Source organism: Carlito syrichta, unplaced genomic scaffold (genome assembly GCF_000164805.1).
Source record: "Carlito syrichta isolate Samal-C Ts95f unplaced genomic scaffold, Tarsius_syrichta-2.0.1 Scaffold306946, whole genome shotgun sequence".
In the NCBI taxonomy this organism is placed as follows: Eukaryota; Metazoa; Chordata; class Mammalia; order Primates; family Tarsiidae; genus Carlito; species Carlito syrichta.
In genome coordinates this window covers 992,449-1,002,786 of record NW_007251042.1, presented here as the reverse complement: position 1 = coordinate 1,002,786, position 10,338 = coordinate 992,449, and the positions used below count along the sequence as shown (strand labels likewise).

Genomic DNA, 10,338 nt, shown 5'->3' with positions numbered 1-10,338 from the left:
GCTTGCCTGCCACTCACTGTTACCGGACCTTCCAGTCCATGCTTAAGGGTCAGGGACCCCTGCTGGAAGCAACAGGCAAACATTTCACATACTCAGTACTTGAAAAACCTTACCATTAAGTATCATAAGGTTCTAAAACACTCAGTGGAATTGGAGTTATTTCTATGAATAGGTGTGTGTATAAGTAAACTGTGAAATATCTATCTGGGCCAGGTACAGTGGCTCATGCCTGTAACCCCAGCACTTTGGGAGGCCAAGGTGAGAAGATTGCCTGAGCTCATGGGTTCAAGATCAGCTGGAGCAACTTGGCGAGACCTCATCTCTACAATAAATCAAAAAAATTAGCTGGGCGTGGTGGAGCACGACTGAAGCAGAAGGATCTCCTGAACCTAGCAGGTCGAGGCTGTGGTGGCTGTGAGCGTGCCACTGTACTCCAGCCTGGGCAACAGAGTGAGACTCCCACTCAAAAAAAAAAAGAAAGAAAGAAAATATGTATTCTTGATGTAGTATAGTTGTGTGTGTGTTGAGAGTTGTGTTAGGATGTAATTCATTTTAGTTCATGGAGCTTTTTTCCTCATAGCAGCTGCCTGTGTTTTACCTGTGTTTTAAATGTAAGAGTTGTGTGTGAGTATGTGTACATTTACTGAACATATTACATTAAATGTACTTTTCTACTTCTGTATCTTTGTATGTGATTATTAGTACACATGGAGAGCTTTAGGTTGTTTACATGGTTACAAGGATGGATTAGACAACCATAAAATGAATAGAAATACAAGGGAAAGGAAGACAGAAAATTCCCCTCTGTAAAATCTCACAGACTGGGATCTAGCTCTCCCTCGTATAGACTTTGATTCAGCCAGATTTGGATGACTGGCAACTTCTGAAGGGGTCAGTCTTTTGAGCGTAACAACTTTACAGGTGCAATTAATATTTAATTATTTATTGGTAGATGTTTACGTGTCAGTAGGGACCGAGGACAACTGGAATACGTAAAGCCCTGTGTGTCGTCGGTCCCTGACCTTGGGCAGTCACACTTGGACCTCCATCCCCTCACTTATGTCAGGGTGGGGAGGAAGGCAGATGGGCTAGATAGGAGGTGGCAAATGGGTTCCATGTCATGTCCTACTTCCAGTGAATGTTAATGAACTTGAACCTTACTGGGGCCTGGGGGAGAGGGGACAGGGTCTCTGCCATCAGTGAGGAAGTGTGAGTGGGGCTCAGGAATGATGTGAGATGCTTGTCAAAGCAAAATTATGTGGTCCTTCTCGCTTCTGGTGGCCTGTGACACTAAGCCTTTGAGCTGCATTTTAGGGTGTGGATTCCCTAGTTGTGGAGATTGGCCCCTCTGTAAGTACTTGACTTTTGTGTAAAACACTCAGCACAGAAACCAATTCTTAACTACTGCAACAACAGGGCCTGGAATGGCTGACACATTAGGCCTTTGACCTGGTGCTGCTTTATTTTTTGACTACCTCCGTAGAATTTCAGCCTCTTTCCAGCAAAGCCTTCTCCATAACATTCCAGTCATGGCAGAATCATTGATGGAGAGAGTAGATCTCAGGGTTGTGGGTCTTTTCCATCTTGAAATGTTATGTGTTACCATGTTCCAGCACTATTGTGTCAGGGTCAAAGTTAGAGTTGCCTGAAGATTCAGGCATGTCCAGGGTCCCACAGGCTTCCCCCATTTTCTGAAAGCAGAGTGTTCCTGCCCCCTGGCTTTTGTCTTTGCTGGTTCTTCAGTGTGAGATGCTCATGCTCCACCCTCACATCTCAGAGGGAGCCAATCAGGTTTGGGCTCCTTTCTCCCTTCCCAGAGGACTTTCTTAAAGATGCCTCTATGGCCGGGCGTGGTGGCTCATGCCTGTAATCCCAGCACTTTGGGAGGCCAAGGTGAGAGGATTGCTGGAGCCCATAGGTTCGAGAACAGCCTGGGCAACTTGGCGAGACCTCATCTCTAGAATAAATCAAAAAACTTAGCTGGGAGTGGTGGTGCACGCCTATAGTTCCAGCTACTTGGAAGGCTAAGGCAGAAGGATTGCCTGAACCCAGCAGGTCGAGGCTGTGGTGGTCGTAAGCATGCCACTGCACTCCAGCCTGGGCAACAGAGTGACTCCGACTAAAAAAAAAAAAAGATGCCTCTATAGTATTAACCTTCTCAGCGTTTGTCATGTTTGTTTCCTTTATGAAACCCTCTGGGCGGGGCGCATTGGCTCACACCTGTAATCCCAGCACTTTGGGAGGCGGAGGCAAGAGGATTGCCTGAGCCCGCAGGTTCGAGACCAGCCTGGGCAACATGGCAAGACCTCATCTCTACAATAAATCAAAAAATTTAGCTGGGCCTGGTGGCACACGCCTGTAGTTCCAGCTACTTGGAAGGCTGAGGTGGAAGGCGGTGGCCATGAGCGTGCCACTACACTCCTGCCTGGGTGACAGAGTGAGACTCTGGCTCAACAAAAAAAAGGAAAACTCTGTGACATGAAATTGGGTTTTGCTCCATTACCCAGGCCAAATAGCACCTGACACATGATAGGCACGCAAGTGTTTTGTAAGTGGTTGGGCAATCTTCTGCTTCTGCCCAGCAGAAGATTCCTATTTGAAGAGTGTGTTGTAGTACCAAAAATTACAAGAACAGCTGTTGTGTACAAAATACTCATGTATTTATGAATTCATGACCAAATTAAATATGAAACCTTATATAAAAAGAGGTGTGGTTTTGTGTTTTCTTTTTGCCCCATCGTCCTTTGCTTCTGAAGCAGCCCTGGGTGACAAGAGTCCAGGGGTGTGGCCTTGCTGTGTGATTCACTCCTTTCTTTCTCCTCTCTGTCCCTTTGGGCTTGTCCTGCATGTGGGTATTTCCTGCTTCTGAGTCCCTGGTTTCCCAAGCGTCAGGTTCGTGGGGGACTGGATCCCTGCACCTCCTCCCTTCCCTCCTGCTTGCCTTCCCTCTGGGGACAGGGACACCTGCACTGGCCTGGCTCACCCACAGCCTTCCAGGGTGGTTCTCTGGGCTGTACCTGGGGCTGCTGAGCTTCCTGTGCTGTGGAGGGGCTCTGAAGAGATGCCAGGAAAGGGGTGGTGGGTCCCTGAGGGGTGAGCCGGCCCTGGTTGCTGGGGAGTCCTGTGGCCACCATCCTGTGGGCTTCCTCCAGCCCTTGGCCGACCTTCCCTTTCTCCCCATGGCCTTTCCTGCGTCCTCAAGTGAACGCAGCTTGCTCAGCCTGCAAGCTCCTGGGAAAAACATTTCCCCTTCCCCTTGAGAACTTTACTCTCCCTCTCACCTGCAGTTCCTGGGAGGTCCTGGCGTGACCCCCCCCCACCACCACCTCCCTTCCCCAGAGGAAAGTTGTGGGGTGCTGCATTGAGATCCCCTCACCCCTAATGCCTCTCTCCTTCCTGGGATTTGCAGACCATGAGCTCTTCAGCCTCACTTGAAGCATGGGCTGCGAGCTCAGGTGCAGGATGCAGACCAGCCTGTGGGGGGCAGCACATGACTGGCTTCCAAGCCAGCCACTCTGGATGACTCAGAGGGGTTGCAGCATACATAGCCTTGGAGGGTCGGACACCATGGCTTCTTCACCCCATCATCAGACCTGCTCTTTCTCTGGATGAGGATTTACCCTCAGATCTCTCATCTTGGCACCACACAACGGTTACAGGTTTGCTCAATGCCAGGCCTAACCAGCATTCAGTCCCCCTCAGCTAAAGCACCTTTCTCAGGAGTCCATAACCCTACTGCCTCCTGGCTCTGTGTCCCCATCAGAGGGATGTTTAACTCTAAAGAGGGGGATAAAATACAGGTCGGGGCTAGAAAACAGGAAAGGGCTAATTGTGGCCCAGATTTCGCCCCATGGGGGCTGCAAGCTACTTCTAATCCCCCACCTCTCTCCTCCAGCTCCATCCTTCCTCCAGCCCTATCCTTCCTCCTTTCTGGACCAACCTTATTTTTCCTTCTTGCTCAATTCTCCTTTCCCGCTTCCCTTTATCCCGTATCAGCCCTAAAGAAGGCTTCATGTCCTGTGACCTTCCGTTTACAGGCGCCTCCAGTTCCCCAGGTCAATGTGCCTTTCCTGGCCTTTAGTCCTTCCAGTAATCCCCCAAAACATACACCATAAACACCCTGTGGGCGGCCCTCTGAAGGCCTGGAGGAAAGCCTGCATTCCTAAGATGGGCAAAAGCAAGATTGAATGCTGTTTGTGCCCAAACCAAACCCCTCGCTGCCACCAGCCCTGACACTTCAATCACCAACTGGCCAACGGCCAGGGCCCTGTACTGCCCCCAGAGCCGTCCACAGCGCCAGGGCATCTGCAGTCAGAGAAGGGACAGATCCTCTCTTGAAAGGCATTAGAGTTGACATCACCACCTAAACCTTTGTCTCATCACAGGGGTGGGGGTGGGGCTTGGGCTGTTTTTATAAAAACGTGAGCTATGTAGTCTTTGTTTTTCATCCTTTGGGGGGGATAGAGGACAGAGTGCTTTTGTGGGTAGTCATTTTTTGTTTGTTTTCAGTTTGGGTTTTTGTTGTTGCTGTTGGTTTTGGGGTTTTTTGCTAATTTTGCCCCACCCCATAAAAAGCAGTGCTACCCAGAGGCAGGGGAAGGGGCCCAGAGAAGCACGGACTGCTGTGAAGACACCCACCCCTTCCTTCTCCACCTCTCCCAGCTGTTTCCTTTGGTTCCCACCGCCAAACCTGAGGACTGAAGAAGGAAGGGCAAGGGAAAGTTTCTCGTTGCACCAAGAGGTGCTGCTTCCGGGCCTGGCACTCCAAACAACCCCTGTGCCCCTCGAAGGAGAGACACTGGCAAGACACAGCCCTTTCTGCTCATGGCCTCTTGCAGCTGCACCCCAGGATGTAGAAGCCTCGAGTTGGGCTCTGAAGGCTTAATTTCTACCCTGACTTCTCCAGTGAGGATTTGAGTAGACTGTGTGGTAATGCCCACGAAACCTGTGCAACCCTCAGGTCCATTGGTGGAAACACATGGCCAACAGGGGCAGGGCCCCGGAGGCTTAATTCTGCTCACTGGCAGGGGTCCGCCTCCCCGGACAGAGGACAGAGCAGCAATCAAGACACACAGCGAAGCCCCCCCAGGCTGGAGGAGGCGGGGCTCTTCCTTCTGCCTCTAGGGTCCTCAAACCCAGAGACAAAACACCAGAGCTCTTAGTTCCTCCCCCACCCCCACCTCCCAGCAGCTTTGGATCTGGGGACCTCTACGGGGGCTCCTGCCCTGGTCCACAGGGTCCAGCTCCTCTCCGGCTGAGCCAGGGTGGCTGGTGAGAACAGCTTTGCCCTCAGGGTCCTGGTTGCGTGGGTCCCCTTGTCCCTGTAAGGTGGGGGGGTGGGGGTGATGCAGAAGAGCGGAGGGGCGAGGGCGGACGGGGACAACAGCAGCAGGGTCAGAGGAGGGCGCGGCATCTCACACCACAGCCGAGGAGGAAGACGGGGACGAGGAGGAGGCGGCCGAAGAGGACGGGGAGGATGGACTGTTCCAGAACAGCCACCGCCGCTTGGGCTGCCGCTTCAGATGGAGGTAGTCCTCCTTCTCACGCTCCTTCCGGGCCCTCTGATAGTGATCTTCTTCCTTCAGGTACCAGACAGGTGGCCACCGGTGCTTCTCGAAATACTCCTGGTTTTCTGAGCCAGAGCGCAGTGGGGCTCGGTTAGAAGGGAGGCAGAGGAAGAAGAGGAGCACAGGACACCACCCCACCGTGCCACATGCGGGACCCTGGGGCCTGTGACAAGAGAGCCTCCCCCCCAAAAAGCAAACTGTCCAGAGTGGAGCCAACAGTGCCGGGAAAGGCCCTTCCGGCTGTGTTTTTCTTCAGAGACAGAGGGGAGATCTAGACTGGGGCTTCGCGTGTGCTGGGGACAAAAAGGCTGACACCCAGAATGAGGGAGAAGAGACAGGCAAAGCCGTCAGCTGGAAGTCCTCGCCATGGTTGGGGGATAAGAGCAGACACTTCCAGCCAGAGCAGAAGTTCCGAGGGGAATCGGGAGGCAGGGCCTCAGCAGGACACGGGGTCAGACCAGAGGGAAGGCTGGCCTTATTCTGGAGGGCATGGGGAGCCGTTGAAGGTTTGGAACCAGAGGAGTGGTGCAATTGGATCTGTACTTTAGGAAAAAAATGCTAGGCCGGGCACGGTGGCTCACACCTGTCATCCCAGCACTTTGGGAAGCTGAGGTAAGAGGATTACCTGAGCCCACAGGTTTGAGACCAGCCTGGGCAACTTGTTGAGACCTCATCTCTACAATAAATTTAAAAATTAGCCGCGGGTTCGAGACCCGCCTGGGCAGCAAGACCTCATCTCTACAATAAATTAAAAAATCAGCCGGGCATGGTAGCGCATGCCTGTAATTCCAGCTACTTGGAAGGCTGAGGCGGAAGAATCGCCAGAACCCAGCAGGTCAAGGCTGCGGTGGCCGGGAGCGGCCACTGCACTCCAGTCTGGGCGACAGAGTGAGACTCCAACTCAAAAAAAAAAAAAAATTAGGCTGAGGCAGAAGGACTGCCTGGGCCCAGCAGGTCTAGGCTGCAGTGGCTGTGAGTGTGTCACTACACTCTAGCCCGTATGTCAGAGTGAGACTCCAACTCGAAATAAAATAAAATAAAATAAAAGAAAGAAAGAAAGAATGCTAGAAAAGATGTGACAAATGTGAAAAGGTGGAGAGAACTGGGGTGGGAGAACTGGTAGGGTGCCTCAACAACCTAGCAGTGGGGAGGAGGGTCCCAGCAGAGTGGAGGGAGCCCAGTAAAGACCTCAGAAGCCAGGCTCGGCGGCTTAGCCTGTAATCCCGCGCCTTGGGAGGCTGAGGTGAGTGGATTGCCTGAGCCTGCAGGTTCGAGACCCACCTGGGCAGCGAGACCTTATCTCTACAATAAAGCAAAAAATGAGCCAGGTGTGGTAGCGCACGCCTGTAGTTCCAGCTACTCGGGAGGCTGAGGTGGAAGGATCGCCGGAGCCCAGTATGTCGAGGCTGCAGTGGCCGGAGCGGTCGCTGCACTCCAGTCTAGGCAACAGAGTGAGACTCCAACTTAAAAAACAAAAAAAAAGATCCCAGAATACGGAGTGGGAGAGCTCTCGAGGAGGCCAGCGACACCTCTCCCTGGGGCCTGTGCAGCTCCCATTGGGCTCTAGGCCCTGATCAATTAATCAAGAAAAGACAGAGCTGCAAGAGACCCGAGGGGACATCCAGACCTGGGTGGTGCACGCTGTGGGTTGTGTCCATTCCTGGGTTGTGCAATCAATTTAATGGGCATGAGCAGCGTTTTAAAACATACTAAGCTGTACATGGTGGTTCATGCCTGTAATCCCAGGACTTTGGGAGGAAGAGGCGAGAGGACTGCCTGAGCCCAGGGGTTCAAGACTAGCCTGGGCAACTTGGCAAGACCTCGTCTCTACAATAAATCAAAAAAATTAGCCGGGTGTGGTAGTAGTGTATGCCTGTAAGTCCCAGCTACTTGGGAGGCTGAGACAGAAGGATCGCCTGAGCCCAGCAGGTCAAGGCCGCGGTAGCTATGATCATGCCACTGCACTCCAGCCTGGGTGACAATGGAGACTGACTCAAAAGGAAAAAAGTACACATTTTTTTTTTTATTGAGGTGTCCTGTCTAGAAAATTCTGAAAACTACCAAATCTAGTCCAACACCCTCTTTGTATCTCTGAGAAACAGAAGTCCAGACAAGTAGGGTGAGCTGCCCCCAGGTCAGCACTTTCTTTCCTGGGCCCCCTCTGTGTGGCTGGAGGCTCGTTGGACAGCTGCTCCCACCCCAAGGTCAAGTGAGGCCCAAGGACACCTGGCAGCCTCTGGGTCCCCGGGGTTAAATCGAAGCTATGGACCCATGAGGGGAGAACAGCAGGTTGCTAGATGCTCACCTGGGGACATGGCCTTCATGTCTCGGGGGAACTTGCGGCACACGTTGTTGTAGTTGGTGCAGATATGGTGGAGACACCAGTCAGCCAACTGGTGTGCACAGTGGAACTGGAGACAGAAGAGGAGCGTCTGTACTGAGACCCTGGTGGCAGGGCTCTGCATAAACACCTACAGCTGCCTTCAGAGCTGAAGCTCTGGTGCAGGATGGGCAAATGCCCTGTGGTCACAGAGAGCCCATCACCTGAGGCAAGGCCACACAAAACTGAAGAAAGCGATGCTGATTTGGGCTCTTTGGGCACTGTTCCCAACACAACCATCACTCTACCCCTGGCATCCTCACCACAGACATCCGGAGTCCTAGGTGGTAGCATCCTACTATATTTGTCCTCCTCAGATCTCACCCCACATGACTTCCTTCTCCTCCCTGTCAGGGGCCAAAGCAGATTGCACTAAGGTGTGGACAACCAGGCTCAGGGAACTGACTTTGCCAAGTGCGCCTGCGAGCCTTGAATCAGTCAGGCTTTAATTCCATAAACTAATCTTTAGTGGCTTGAATTTCTGGTACTGTGAGGACCCGGTGGAGATCTTGCATGTCTGTTTGGGAATAAGGGGATGAGCAGTTAATTTCAGGTGGAGAGTCCTCAATGCCCCTTAAATGACTTCAGACAGGTAGCAACCATGTCTATGCCTGAGACTGGGGTTTCCTCCCTGGTCCTATGGTTACCTAAAATCCCATGGCCAGCTGTCCTCCAGGCACGTCACAGAGTTCTCTAGCTGCTTCCCGGCGGGGAGGAGGAGAAGACGGCTCTGCCCAATCAGGGAGCCAAGACTGATAATGGGCTCCTTCCTGCCCACCACCTCCCAGCCCTCCTCCTTCACTGCCAATGGGCAGACAAGAGCATTGAGCTGAGGCTGTTGCAGATCCTGTCCCTTGCCATGATACCTGAGCCAGTTCCAGAAACACAAGGACGTCCCCATCAATGTCCACCATCATCTGGGTCGCTTCCATCAGCCCGGTCACTGTGTACTGCTCTGTGAGACAGACAGCCAGCAATCAGCAAAAGAGCTCCATGAACGGGCCTGCACTCACAGCTCCCAGCAGGGGTCCCCCTTCAGAAAATCCGGGCCAGTAACAAGTCCCCACAGGCCAGGAAAGGCCACAGCAGGTTGAAGTCTGCTCCCACCAGGAGGAAAACTGGGATGACAGCAAGACTTTCTCAGTGGGGTGGGGGGTAGAAGGCGAAGAAAGGTGTTAGAATCATGCAAGAGGATTTTTATTTTCTTTTCTTTTGAGTTGGAGTCTCACTCTGTCGCCCAGACTGGAGTGCAGTGGCCGCTCCCGGCCACCGCAGCCTCGACCTGCTGGGCTCCGGCGATCCTTCCGCCTCAGCCTTCCGAGTAGCCAGAATTACAGGCATGCGCTACCACGCCCGGCTGATTTTTTGATTTATTGTAGAGATGAGGTCTCGCTGCCCAGGCGGGCCTCGAACCCGCGGGCTCAGGCAATCCACTCACCTAGTGACACACGTCCCACCACATAGCCTGCTATACACGGGGTGAAAGTCCCCAACAGAATCAGCCACAGGCATTGAGGACTCTCCACCTGAAAGTATTAAGCCTCACACTTGCTGAAACCAGAAAAAAAAAAGCTGAGAATTGCGATTTAGAACTATAGGTTAAACCTAATCGTTTGTCTTAATTTCAATTTTGTAACTAGTTGTATACTAACCCTGCATTTTATGTTAAAACATTTATATTGGCCAGTGGCAGTGGCTCACTCCTATAATCCCAGCACTTTGGGAGGCTGAGGTAAGAAGACTGCCTGAGCCCACAGGTTCAAGACCAGCCTGGGCAACTTGGTGAGACCTCATCTCTACAATAAAACAAAAAAATAAGCCAGGCGTGACAGTATGCACCTGTAGTTCCAGCTACTTGGAAGACTGAGGCAGAAGGATCACCAGAGGCCAGCAGGTTGAGGCTGGGGTGGCCATGAGCAGTGTGCCACTGCACTCCAGCCTGGGCAACACAGTGAGACTCCAACTCAAAAAATTTATATTGAAGTAAACACCCTTGGTTCTGAATTTTAATTAGAAGTATCCATATAAACTGAGGTATTTTATTTTTAAAAAGATAAATGTACTTCCCAGCTATGTCCACAGAAAAGACCCAGAAACAACCATTCCAGTAGCAATAAGCATTTCTAGTGCATAGAAATACCATTTCCACTTCCAATGATAAGAAATCAGGACTTCTTGGAGAGATGACTGATTCTGGATCTGGGAAATGGCGTTCATAAGAGAAACATAGAACATCCCACCATTCCAGACAATGAGGAAGCCCAAAGACTCGAGCCAACTCAGAGACTCCCACTGACTAAGAGTACAGGATATGAGCTTCAAAAGGATAATTGCAATTTTTTTTTTTTTTGAGTTGGAATCTCACCCTGTCGCCCAGACTGGAGTGCAGTG

General features: G+C 51.9%; 1 protein-coding gene across 1 annotated transcript in view; it reads right to left on the bottom strand.

Annotated features, from left to right (window-relative positions):
- Positions 1 to 4,594: 4,594 nt before the first annotated feature.
- Positions 4,595 to 10,338, bottom strand: part of RHOBTB2 (Rho related BTB domain containing 2) — a 23,656-nt gene continuing 17,912 nt past the window's right edge. The window contains exons 8-10 of the mRNA XM_008063559.1: positions 8,814 to 8,902; positions 7,873 to 7,978; positions 4,595 to 5,632 (exon numbers count right to left, since the gene is read on the bottom strand). Coding sequence (XP_008061750.1) covers positions 5,415 to 5,632; positions 7,873 to 7,978; positions 8,814 to 8,902 — 413 coding nt within the window. The 3' untranslated portion in view covers positions 4,595 to 5,414. The remainder of the gene's footprint in view (positions 5,633 to 7,872; positions 7,979 to 8,813; positions 8,903 to 10,338) is intronic.